This window comes from Lytechinus variegatus, chromosome 7 (assembly GCF_018143015.1).
Source record: "Lytechinus variegatus isolate NC3 chromosome 7, Lvar_3.0, whole genome shotgun sequence".
Taxonomy (NCBI): Eukaryota; Metazoa; Echinodermata; class Echinoidea; order Temnopleuroida; family Toxopneustidae; genus Lytechinus; species Lytechinus variegatus.
The window spans coordinates 10,184,032-10,198,501 of NC_054746.1; the positions used below are offsets into that span (position 1 = coordinate 10,184,032).

General features: G+C 38.1%; 1 protein-coding gene across 1 annotated transcript in view; it reads right to left on the bottom strand.

Annotated features, from left to right (window-relative positions):
• LOC121418051 (xanthine dehydrogenase/oxidase-like) overlaps positions 1 to 14,470 on the bottom strand; it is a 55,038-nt gene that overhangs the window by 10,450 nt on the left and 30,118 nt on the right. The window contains exons 19-20 of the mRNA XM_041611755.1: positions 14,265 to 14,384; positions 571 to 792 (exon numbers count right to left, since the gene is read on the bottom strand). Of these exons, the coding sequence (XP_041467689.1) occupies positions 571 to 792; positions 14,265 to 14,384 (342 nt within the window). The remainder of the gene's footprint in view (positions 1 to 570; positions 793 to 14,264; positions 14,385 to 14,470) is intronic.

Sequence of the window (14,470 nt, forward strand, 5' to 3'; positions counted from 1 at the left end):
TGCATATGCTTCTTTTGTTCAAAGCAATGTCGTTGGTAAATTAAATCCTATCCAGAAGATTTTAAAGATATGAATTAAACATTTTTGAAAGTACAAGAATTCTGGCGAAGTGAGAGGTATACCGTATAATTTCCTAAAATATAATCAAAGATTCCTAAACTATTTTTGACGGAATGTAAGTCTCTGTTTAAGAAAGCGACAAATATTCGAGGTTCGCCTCATACCGTATCAATGAGTACCCAGCGGGTAGACCGCGTAGGTAGCAAGCAGCTAACGCAGTGACATACGACAAATTGAGGCCACGTCTAGCTGCCGAAAGAATTTTGAACGGTATGGTAGTACCCATACCAATTATCTTGACGTATCGATAACTTCGTTTATTAGAAAATTTGCACAAATAGTTCTGTCAAATACATAGTACCAAAATGTAACTATGTACTGTGATATGCCATAGACGTTGAAGACAATTTTGTACGACAGTGTTAAACAATTAAACTTATAAAATTGCAACGCTTAAAGACATGAATTATTAAAAGAGCGATGGTTTTCTTTCAATGTTCGATAATTTACCGGTATTGCAGATGGCTGTTGAGTACAACAAAACACTTCAAACTCTCCATCCTCCCCCTTAGGTACCACGCATGCGCACTGGGTTTCCATGTAGAAGTGTTCCTGAGCTCCAACTTTCAATTCTCCTTCAATGACGTAGTCAGACTTTTCGAAAGCCTCCGAAAGATTACCATTTTCGAGAACTACTGGGCAGTCGAAGAAAGATTCCTTCTCAATCGCATCCTTAATAGAATAGATAAAGGGGTTGGGGAAATGTTACCTTTGCATATCTTAATTATCCTTACACCTGGGATATAATCTTGATTACCTCCGAGCCCCAAAGAATACATGATCCAATTTTTTTTTATTTTTTTTTGGGGGGGTATGTCAATCCAACGACTTACTTGTTTCCTCGACCTACCAAGTTGTTACTAACTCGTTACCTTGGCTTACTAACGGTGGATTAAAAACAGACAGAGCTCGATATTAGGTCGAGGAAACGAGTTGGTAAATCGAGAGATTTGGTAATTCAAGGGAACAAGTTATAAGTCATGGGAACAACTTTAAGTTGAGGTAACTAGTAAGTCGAAAAAACGACTAGTTGTTTGTTTGTTTCTGTTTGTGGTAATTTTTCTGCTGGTAAACGCCAAGCTGGTATATAACCAATTACCTTGTAAACATTTTATAGTGGCTGACGTAATAGACGACAGATATCACTCTTGGGCCTTTTTATCAAAGTGGAGACAATGGCAGAGTTGGGATGGGTGTCTGGAAAACGAAGACCGAAGACCGAAGACCGGGGACACGTATCACACTCGTGTGAAAGCGTTTGTAGTTCACGCACGAAGTGTGTACAAAGCAGTGCAAAGTGTGTACAAAACACGTGCGCGGGTTAAAATGGACTTAAATTGGACCTTGCCCCCTACACAATGTTCTCCCATTGACATAACGCATGTCCCCGGTCTTCGATCTTCGTTTTCCAGACCTGTTGTTGGGTGTCTGGAAAACGAAGACAGAAGACCGGGGCCATCGCATCCGTCTAGCTAAAATAAACCATTATTATATTCAGATCAAATTCAGGAATATTCTGATATTGGATATGTGATCAGTTATGATTGGTTGATAAGTTAATGATTAATATTGTATGGATATCGTGATGTGAATGATAATTGATTGAGCAATAATCGCGCTCAGCTCAGCTGGCATTAAAATTTTACTACCATTGACATAACACATGTCCCCGGTCTTCGATCTTCGTTTTCCAAACCTGTTGTTGGGTGTCTGGAAAACGAAGACAGAAGACCGGGGATCGCATCCGTCTAGCTAAAATAAACCATTATTATATTCAGATCAAATTCAGGAATATTCTGATATTGGATATGTAGTCAGCAGTTATGATTGGTTGATAAGTTAGTGATTAATTGTAAGGATATCGTTATCAGCTAGGGCATAATTAATACATAACAATTATAACGTACAATACACCTCATACTGCGCAATCACGTACAAGCAGTCTCAACTTAACTGCCGTTTGCACCGGCGTTTGCAACTACCATTGACATTACGCGTGTCCCCGGTCTTCCGTCTTCGTTTTCCAGACCTGTTGTTGGGTGTCTGGAAAACGAAGACAGAAGACCGGGGATCGCATCCGTCTAGCTAAAATAAACCATTATTATATTCAGATCAAATTCAGGAATATTCTGATATTGGATATGTGATCAGTTATGATTGGTTGATAAGTTAATGATTAATATTGTATGGATATCGTGATGTGAATGATAATTGATTGAGCAATATATCGCGCTCAGCTCAGCTGGCATTAAAATTTTACTACCATTGACATTACGCGTGTCCCCGGTCTTCCGTCTTCGTTTTCCAGACCTGTTGTTGGGTGTCTGGAAAACGAAGACAGAAGACCGGGGATCGCATCCGTCTAGCTAAAATAAACCATTATTATATTCAGATCAAATTCAGGAATATTCTGATATTGGATATGTAGTCAGTTATGATTGGTTGATAAGTTAATGATTAATTGTAAGGATATCGTTATCAGCTAGGGCATAATTAATACATAACAATTATAACGTACAATACACCTCATACTGCGCAATCACGTACAAGCAGTCTCAACTTAACTGCCGTTTGCAACTACCATTGACATTACGCGTGTCCCCGGTCTTCCGTCTTCGTTTTCCAGACCTGTTGTTGGGTGTCTGGAAAACGAAGACAGAAGACCGGGGACCGCATCCGTCTAGCTAAAATAAACCATTATTATATTCAGATCAAATTCAGGAATATTCTGATATTGGATCAGTTATGATTGGTTGATAAGTTAATGATTAATATTGTATGGATATCGTGATGTGAATGATAATTGATTGAGCAATATATCGCGCTCAGCTCAGCTGGCATTAAAATTTTACTACCATTGACATTACGCGTGTGTTAAGGCCCTAAACCGCAAATTGCACCTAAACCGCAAATCGCCGCCTAAGCTTGTAGAAAAAAAGTATTTTTGAAACGAAGGACCTTGGATGAGTGGTTTCACTCCCCTGGTAACATTTAGTATTAAAGTTTGAAAATTTTTGAAAATAAGCTACTATTACTACTACTACTACTACTACCACTACTACTACTACTACTCTTACTCCTATACTACTACTACTACTACTACTACTACTACTACTACTACTACTACTCCTACTCCTCCTACTACTCCTACTACTACTACTACTACTACTAAAACTACTACTACTACTACTCTTACTACTACTACTACTACTCTTACTGCTACTACTACTACTCTTACTGCTAGTACTACTTCTACTACTGCTACTCCTACTACTACTACTACTACTACTACTACTACTACTACTACTACTACTACTACTCTTCCTACTCCTACTACTACTCCTACTACTACTACTACTACTACTACTACTACTTCTAAAACTACTACTACTACTCTTACTGCTACTACTACTTCTACTACTGCTACTCCTACTACTACTACTACTACTCCTACTCCTACTACTACTCCTACTACTACTACTACTACTACTACTACTACTACTACTACTACTACTACTAAAACTACTACTACTACTACTACTCTTACTGCTACTACTACTACTACTACTACTACTACTAAAACTACTACTACTACTACTACTACTCTTACTGCTACTACTACTTCTACTATACTGCTACTCCTACTACTACTACTACTACTACTACTACTCCTACTACTACTCCTACTATACTACTACTAAAACTACTACTACTACTACTACTACTACTCCTACTCCTACTACTACTCCTACTACTACTACTACTAAAACTACTACTACTACTCCTACTACTACTACTACTACTACTCCTACTACTACTCCTACTATACTACTACTAAAACTACTACTACTCCTCCTACTACTACTACTACTACTACTACTACTACTACTACTACTACTACTACTACTACTACTACTACTACTACTACTACTACTACTACTCCTACTCCTACTACTACTCCTACTATACTACTACTAAAACTACTACTACTCCTACTTCTACTACTGCTACTCCTACTACTACTACTACTACTACTACTATTTCGTACTGATTATGACTATAATATGAGTACATGGCTTCATTACCCTCGTAACATTTTGTATTAAAGTTTTAAAAAGATTATAATAAATATTTAAAAAATTATTTATAGCGATTCTTTATTTTCCGCCTTTCATTTCTTCCCTTTTCCTTTTCCTTTGCTTAAACCTACAGGCGTTAGATTATACTAGGGGAGAATTAGGGATACACAAAAAAAAACCTCAAAAAAAACACACACAAAAAAACGGCACTATGTACAGCCCAAGTTGCCCAACTCCCATAATAACCAAGAGTCCAAAATCAACAAACAAGAAGAACAATAATGATAGCCTTTTAGGGCCCCATGGGAGACCAACTTTATGTTGAATGAGCACCCTGGTAAAATATTTAAATAAATAAACAGATAAATAAATACGTGTATCAACAAAGGGATCAACAACAACATTTCTCATAAAAATGAGATTAGCGCCCTAATTCTTATTCCTCACTCTTCAACCTCTATCCTTCTGCGATTTATGTTTGCCGCCCTCTGTGTTCACGCCTCTTACGCGCACACGGTATATTAACAAGGACCGTGTGCGCGTAAGAGGCGTGAACACAGAGGGCGGCAAACATAAATCGCAGAAGGATAGAGGAAGTTAATTTATTTAAATATTTTACCAGGGTGCTCATTCAACATAAAGTTGGTCTCCCATGGGGCCCTAAAAGGCTATCATTATTGTTCTTCTTGTTTGTTGGTTTTGGACTCTTGGTTATGGTGGGAGTTGGGCAACTTGGGCTGTACATAGTGCCGTTTTTTGTGGGTTTTTTTGGGTGTTTTTTTTGTGTATCCCTAATTCTCCCCTAGTATAATCTAACGCCTGTAGGTTTAAGCAAAGGAAAAGGAAAAGGGAAGAAATGAAAGGCGGAAAATAAAGAAAGAATCGCTATAAATAATTTTTTAAATATTTATTATAATCTTTTTAAAACTTTAATACAAAATGTTACGAGGGTATGAAGCCATGTACTCATATTATTATAGTCATAATCAGTACGAAATAGTAGTAGTAGTAGTAGTAGTAGTAGTAGTAGTAGTAGTAGGAGTAGCAGTAATAGAAGTAGTAGTAGCAGTAAGAGTAGTAGTAGTAGTAGTTTTAGTAGTAGTAGTAGTAGTAGGAGTAGTAGTAGGAGTAGTAGTAGTAGTAGTAGTAGTAGTAGTAGTATTAGTAGTAGTATAGTAGGAGTAGTAGTAGGAGTAGGAGTAGTAGTAGTAGTAGTAGTAGTAGTAGTAGTAGTAGTAGTAAGAGTAGTAGTAGTTTTAGTAGTAGTAGTAGTAGTAGTAGGAGTAGTAGTAGGAGTAGGAGTAGTAGTAGTAGTAGTAGTAGTAGTAGTAGTAGTAGTAGTAGTAGTAGTAGTAGTAGTAGTTTTAGTAGTAGTATAGTAGGAGTAGTAGTAGGAGTAGGAGTAGTAGTAGTAGTAGTAGTAGTAGTAGTAGTAGTAGTAGTAGGAGTAGCAGTATAGTAGAAGTAGTAGTAGCAGTAAGAGTAGTAGTAGTAGTAGTTTTAGTAGTAGTAGTAGTAGTAGTAGTAGTAGTAGTAGTAGTAGTAGGAGTAGGAGTAGTAGTAGTAGTAGTAGTGGTAGTGGTAGTGGTAGTAGTAGTGAAACCACTCATCCAAGGTCCTTCGTTTCAAAAATACTTTTTTTCTACAAGCTTAGGCGGCGATTTGCGGTTTAGGTGCAATTTGCGGTTTAGGGCCTTAACACGCGTGTCCCCGGTCTTCCGTCTTCGTTTTCCAGACATGTTGTTGGGTGTCTGGAAAACGAAGACAGAAGACCGGGGATCGCATCCGTCTAGCTAAAATAAACCATTATTATATTCAGATCAAATTCAGGAATATTCTGATATCATGTAGTCAGTTATGATTGGTTGATAAGTTAATGATTAATTGCAAGGATATCGTTATCAGCTAGGGCATAATTAATACATAACAATTATAACGTACAATACACCTCATACTGCGCAATCACGTACAAGCAGTCTCAACTTAACTGCCGTTTGCAACTACCATTGACATTACGCGTGTCCCCGGTCTTCCGTCTTCGTTTTCCAGACCTGTTGTTGGGTGTCTGGAAAACGAAGACAGAAGACCGGGGATCGCGTATAATTTTGTCTAGCTAAGATAGGCCTATCATTCAGCACCATTCAAGAATATTTTGATCTTGGATACGTCATCTGCCATGATTGGCTGCAGATAAGTTGGTTATTTGTGTGAATGGTTCTAGGACAATTACCCCCCGGACAATTACCCCCCGAGGACAATTACCCCCCGGACAATTTAACTACCCCCGGACTACTACCCCGTGGACAATCACCCCCGGACAATTCCCCCGGACAACTACCCCCGAACAACTACCCCCGGACAATAAGCCCCCGAGGACACTTACCCCCCGGACAATTATCCTCGAGGACAATTACCCACTGGACAATAACCCCCGAGGACAATTATCCCCCGACAATTTCCCCTGCCTGAGGACAATTACCCCCATAAAATCATCCCTTCTCTCCAGCATCAATGTTAGAAGCGGGACCCTTTTTAAGTTTTGGTCGGTGGCACAGGTTTTTCGAAATATTTTCTACTTTATCTTACCTTGATAATTTTTTCTTGCTGTTTGATATTGCTCTTTTTCCTTTTCTCTCACTTTCTTCTTTTTTCCGTTTTTTTTTTCTTTAGCGGCGCCTTCTGCATCATAAAAAATGGGGGGGGGGGTCTTGCACCCGAAATCTCCCGTTTGGCTATGCATATATTCATCAGAAAATGTGTAAACTGGCCCTCATACTAAGTTTTCATAGATCAATTGAACACGATTAGTCATAATAATCACAAATGCTGAATATCTCCGATTCCAATTGATCTCATTTTTTGAATATTTATTTCGGGTTCAATTTCAGGAAAGAAATCAGGCAAATAGATAAAACGTAAAAAGACACCTTTATAGGTAAAAATATATTGAAAGTCGATAACGCATCTATCAACACTAACACTGTCAAGTAGGACTTATAATCCTGTTATTTTAAAACAATTCAACTAATAAGAAGCTAAAAATTATGAAACGATTGGTGCACATTCCAGCAAGCTCAAAAACTTTATGCAAAGATAGTACAAACAAGAACACCTTGTAATTTTACCATTTAGGCCCTAAATGGTAAAATTACAAGGTGTTTTTTGTGTTTTACTCTTGGGTGAAAGCAACATTAAAGAAGGAAATTAAGTACCAAAATTACTAAATTGTAAACAATTGTAAAGAATATGACATAATCAAAAACAGTGTTTTTTCTAAACAAATTCTGAAAATTTTTGGAATCGCATGTATATATTTTAACCTGAAAATTGACTATTCTGGGCAATGTTTGTGAACCTGAACAAGATGCGTATGTAACTAGATAATTACTGCAAGCGCAAAGCGCGAGCAGAAATTGTTATTAACTGTCCTAGCATTATCGAAAAGGGACCTGTTAAGGACTGTTTATAGGTACCCACGAAGACGGTATATATTTCAATAAAGCATTTTTTTAACATTCCGACCTAAAAGAATGGTAATTACTTTTTGTATCAATAAAAGGGATAGGTATGTAACGAAACAATGGATGCGAGCGCGAAGCGCGAGAGGAAAAAAGAAGAGATTTCAGACCTAAAAGCGGGACACTATTCATATTTTGTAAATCATAAATAAGATATAGTTAATTGGCATGATTGGGTATCATTACTAATGCGATCGTGAAGCGCGAGCAGACAATTTTTGATATGATGTGAAACTGGATAATTTAAATAGATTTTAAATAAAGAACATGCAGGCTATCGCGCATGTTTTAGATTTAGACCTAGAATCTGGGCACTCTGAATACATTCTTTAATGGAACATTATGGACAATAGGAACTTGGCAAATCAAACAATGTGACCACGCAGCGTGAGCTTTAAAAAAATGCTGATATGTAGACAATAAAACGGACATTTTACAGAGCACTTAAATTTGTGAATGAAAAAAATATTGAAAGCTCGATGTCCGAGCTAATTATGTTTTGTATAATAAATTCAAAACTTGCTCAATATCAGCCTACATGTATTGAGCAAGATATGAATCTCATCGAACAGGCAATCCTGGCGCGAAGCGCAAGCAAAGATTTTTTATAGTACCATGAAAGATTCTTTTTGGCAAGTCTTCCCTCACATTACTTCATTCACTCGTCTTCCTCCTCTTATTTTCCACTTATCTTTTCTTCTTCTTTTCCTTTTATCTTTACTTCTTTCTCCCTTTTTTTGCTCTGCCAATTTTTTTTTCAGGGGGGGGGCACACCAAATCTCAGGGAGGGGGGCTCCCAGCCCCCCCCCCCTGAGACAGCCACTGTTGTGTTCTTTAATTTCTTTCTTTTTCCTCTTGTTTTTTCTGTTTTCTATTCAGATTTTATGTTAGCATTTTCGCATCCCGTTTATTTTTGGCTCTTTTCCTTCCCTTTCCCGCCTAAAATTTCCGTTTCACTTTGCCATCTCTTTATTTCTAACCCCTTCCTCACTTGTTTATTAGTAGGCCCTATTTCAGGATGATTATTTGTTCACTCCAATTATTATGTCCCTTTTCCTTTCTCCTCTTGTTTCTTTATTCTCTTTCCCTCTCTCATTGTTTAAATGCGAGACTAAGAGATCCAAATGTCGATTCCTAGAGAGGGTTAGCCGATTCTGCGGTGCAATTAGACCAAATGCCAATTCTGCATCGGCTTTTGGTTCTGAACCAAAAGCCGATGCACGTGTAAACAGGGTAATTTTCTTCAAAACGCGTACTGACAGACTGAATGTTGATGTCTCGAAATGTACGCGTGGGAACGTCTCGGGTTTAACCGCAAAGTAGTATGCGTGCGACGCACTCGTGTTTCATGTTCGCCGACCGTATGGAAAACATTCTACAAGGGCGCGCTTCCCACCTGTCTTAGGTCCATGACATTGCTTTCTATTACAATTAGGTTTATTTTATACGGAGCTTTTAAAGGGATGGTCCGGGGTGAAAGTATGTATATCTTATTGAATAGAGTATAATTCACTGAGTAAAATACGGAAAATTTCATCAAAATCGGATAACAAAGTTATTGAATTTTAAAATTTAGCAATATTTTGTGAAAACATTCGTCATGAATATTCATTAGGTTGGCTGATGATGTCACATTTCCACTTGTTCTTTTGTATTTTAGTATGTGAAATTAGGTTTATTCAAATTTTTTCATCCAAGAACTAGAAAAATTGGATTGGCAACTGATTTAGTGCAACAAATATTTATTGCTGCAACTTATTTCATTATAAGGGAGACATATTATTCGCACAAGTATAAAATAATGTAAAAATTATGATTATATTTAATAACATAGGAAAACGGAAAGTGGAGATGTGACAATATCAGCCCACCTAATGAATATTCAAGACGACTGTTTTCACAATATATTGCTAAACTTTAAATTTCAATAACTTAATATTACTTGTTATCCGATTTTTGATAAAATTTTCGGCACATTGCTCAGTGAATTCTACTCTATGTATTAAAATATAAATTAATATTTTCAGCCCGGACCATCCCTTTTACATGTTTTAAGTGCCATCAACATGGCGAGAAACTTAATCATGCCATCGACATCCGGGGGGGGGGGGGTGGCACTAAGTATACAATGCATAGTGTGTATGTGCCGCGGAGGGGACCCCCATTTTTACACTCGAATTTCCGTTCCAAGGCATAGCATTTTCGTCTTATTAAGAAAAAAGATCAAAGAAAGCCGCTCCAAGGCATAGTTTTTTGCCTCGCCCGCGGCACACCCAGTTTTGGTCGAGTGCCCCCCCCCCCCCGGGTCCACATAGGCTATAATAATTTTATGACCTTTTATAAGTCGACTTGGCGAGATATCGTATCTAGTCATGGCAACAGTTTTTATAAGTCGACTTGAAGAAAACGAAGTACAATTGCACGAAAACGTGTCCGTATAGCACGCTATAAGTGGTAATTAGCTAGACAAAATCCCCGGTCTTCAGTCTTCGTTTTCCAGACACCCAACAACAGGTCTGGAAAACGAAGATCGAAGACCGGGGACGTGCGTTATGTCCCCGGTAGTAAAATTTTAATGCCAGCTGAGCTGAGTGCGATATATTGCTCAATCAATTATCATTCACATCACGATATCCATAACATTAATCATTAACTTATCAGCCAATTATGATTACATATCCAATATCAGAATTTGATCTGAAAATAATAATGGTTTATTTTAGCTAGACGAATGCGATCCCCGGTCTTCTGTCTTCGTTTTCCAGTCACCCAACAACAGGTTTGGAAAACGAAGACCGGGGACATGCGTAATGTCAATGGTAGTAAAATAGTTGCAAACGCCAGTTAAGTTGAGTCTGCTTGTACGTGATTGCGCAGTATGAGGTGTATTGTATGCAAGTTTATGACAGTTTTGAGAACTGCAATGGCTGAATTCCATGGGTAAAATATGTACATTAATTATAATTGTTATGTATCCTTATTAATTATGTCCTAGCTGATAACGATATTAATATATACCATAACTTATCCGCAGCCAATCATAGCAGATGACGTATCCAAGATCAAAATATTCCTGAATTTGATCTGAATATTATAGGCCTATCTTAGCTAGACAAATTAATACGCGATCCCCGGTCTTCTGTCTTCGTTTTCCAGACACCCAACAACAGGTTTGGAAAACGAAGACCGAAGACCGGGGACATGTGTTATGTCAATGGTAGTAAAATTGCAAATGCCAGCTGAGCGCGATATATTGCTCAATCAATTATCATTCACATCACGATATCCATACAATTAATCATTAACTTATCAGCAAATTATAACTGATTACATATCCAATATCAGAATATTCCTGAATTTGATCTGAATATAATAATGGTTTATTTTAGCTAGACGGATGCGATCCCCGGTCTTCTGTCTTCGTTTTCCAGACACCCAACAACAGGTCTGGAAAACGAAGACGGAAGACCGGGGACACGCGTAATGTCAATGGTAGTTGCAAACGGCAGTTAAGTTGAGACTGCTTGTACGTGATTGCGCAGTATGAGGTGTATTGTACGTTATAATTGTTATGTATTAATTATGCCCTAGCTGATAACGATATCCTTACAATTAATCATTAACTTATCAACCAATCATAACTGACTACATATCCAATATCAGAATATTCCTGAATTTGATCTGAATATAATAATGGTTTATTTTAGCTAGACGGATGCGATCCCCGGTCTTCTGTCTTCGTTTTCCAGACACCCAACAACAGGTCTGGAAAACGAAGACGGAAGACCGGGGACACGCGTAATGTCAATGGTAGTTGCAAACGGCAGTTAAGTTGAGACTGCTAGCTTGTACGTGATTGCGCAGTATGAGGTGTACTGTACGTTATAATTGTTATGTATTAATTATGCCCTAGCTGATAACGATATCCTTACAATTAATCATTAACTTATCAACCAATCATAACTGACTACATATCCAATATCAGAATATTCCTGAATTTGATCTGAATATAATAATGGTTTATTTTAGCTAGACGGATGCGATCCCCGGTCTTCTGTCTTCGTTTTCCAGACACCCAACAACAGGTTTGGAAAACGAAGATCGAAGACCGGGGACATGTGTTATGTCAATGGTAGTAAAATTTTCATGACAGCTGAGCTGAGCGCGATATATTGCTCAATCAATTATCATTCACATCACGATATCCATACAATATTAATCATTAACTTATCAACCAATCATAACTGATCACATATCCAATATCAGAATATTCCTGAATTTGATCTGAATATAATAATGGTTTATATTAGCTAGACGGATGCGATCCCCGGTCTTCTGTCTTCGTTTTCCAGACACCCAACAACAGGTCTAGAAAACGAAGACGGAAGACCGGGGACACGCGTAATGTCAATGGTAGTTGCAAACGGCAGTTAAGTTGAGACTGCTTGTACGTGATTGCGCAGTATGAGGTGTATTGTACGTTATAATTGTTATGTATTAATTATGCCCTAGCTGATAACGATATCCTTACAATTAATCATTAACTTATCAACCAATCATAACTGACTACATATCCAATATCAGAATATTCCTGAATTTGATCTGAATATAATAATGGTTTATTTTAGCTAGACGGATGCGATGGCCCCGGTCTTCTGTCTTCGTTTTCCAGACACCCAACAACAGGTCTGGAAAACGAAGATCGAAGACCGGGGACATGCGTTATGTCAATGGTATAAAATTTTAATGCCAGCTGAGCTGAGCGCGATATATTGCTCAATCAATTATCATTCACATTACGATATCCATACAATTAATCATTAACCAATCATAATTCATTACATATCCAATATCAGAATATTCCTGAATTTGATCTGAATATAATAATGGTTTATTTTAGCTAGACGGATGCGATGGCCCCGGTCTTCTGTCTTCGTTTTCCAGACACCCAACAACAGGTCTGGAAAACGAAGATCGAAGACCGGGGACATGCGTTATGTCAATGGTATAAAATTTTAATGCCAGCTGAGCTGAGCGCGATATATTGCTCAATCAATTATCATTCACATTACGATATCCATACAATCAATCATTAACCAATCATAATTCATTACATATCCAATATCAGAATATTCCTGAATTTGATCTGAATATAATAATGGTTTATTTTAGCTAGACGGATGCGATGGCCCCGGTCTTCTGTCTTCGTTTTCCAGACACCCAACAACAGGTCTGGAAAACGAAGATCGAAGACCGGGGACATGCGTTATGTCAATGGTATAAAATTTTAATGCCAGCTGAGCTGAGCGCGATATATTGCTCAATCAATTATCATTCACATTACGATATCCATACAATTAATCATTAACCAATCATAATTCATTACATATCCGATATCAGAATATTCCTGAATTTGATCTGAATATAATAATGGTTTATTTTAGCTAGACGGATGCGATGGCCCCGGTCTTCTGTCTTCGTTTTCCAGACACCCAACAACAGGTCTGGAAAACGAAGATCGAAGACCGGGGACATGCGTTATGTCAATGGTATAAAATTTTAATGCCAGCTGAGCTGAGCGCGATATATTGCTCAATCAATTATCATTCACATTACGATATCCATACAATCAATCATTAACCAATCATAATTCATTACATATCCAATATCAGAATATTCCTGAATTTGATCTGAATATAATAATGGTTTATTTTAGCTAGACGGATGCGATGGCCCCGGTCTTCTGTCTTCGTTTTCCAGACACCCAACAACAGGTCTGGAAAACGAAGATCGAAGACCGGGGACATGCGTTATGTCAATGGTATAAAATTGTAATGCCAGCTGAGCTGAGCGCGATATATTGCTCAATCAATTATCATTCACATTACGATATCCATACAATTAATCATTAACCAATCATAATTCATTACATATCCAATATCAGAATATTCCTGAATTTGATCTGAATATAATAATGGTTTATTTTAGCTAGACGGATGCGATGGCCCCGGTCTTCTGTCTTCGTTTTCCAGACACCCAACAACAGGTCTGGAAAACGAAGATCGAAGACCGGGGACATGCGTTATGTCAATGGGAGAACATGTGTAGGGGGCAAGGTCCAAAGTCCATTCTAACCCGCGCACGTGTTTTGTACACACTTTGCACTGCTTTGTACACGCTTCGTGCGTGAACTACAAACGCTTTCACACGAGTGTGATACGTGTCCCCGGTCTTCGGTCTTCGGTCTTCGTTTTCCAGACACCCGAGTTGGGATTCGAACTCACAACCTTGCGATTATGAGTCCAATGCTCTAACCACTGGACCACACGACTTAATGGGTCAAATAACGACTAAGTAAATCGAGGTCACGACGCAGTAAGTCGAGGGAACGAGTTAGTATTTAGTGGGAAAGGGTAATTAAAAAATACATTCCATGTCACCACAGACTCTCCATTATATACATATCTTATTCCTTTGAAAGGTATAAAAGTTATACGCCAAATCAGCGTTCTCCTCACTTATCTAAATCCCTAGACGTCAAGCGTACCTCAATCGTGATCACCGCTTCGAGATCATCGAAGCTGACTTTGACTTCCTTGGCTGCTCGTTGTGCTTGTTCCTTGGTATCAGCGACGATCGCCCCGATGATCTGGCCAATATGCATCACCTGGATAAATGAGGGATACGTAACATCAATTTTTTTTAAATAAGTTTTTCAGTTAATGATTGTCAGCTAAAAGGTCCTTACTATGG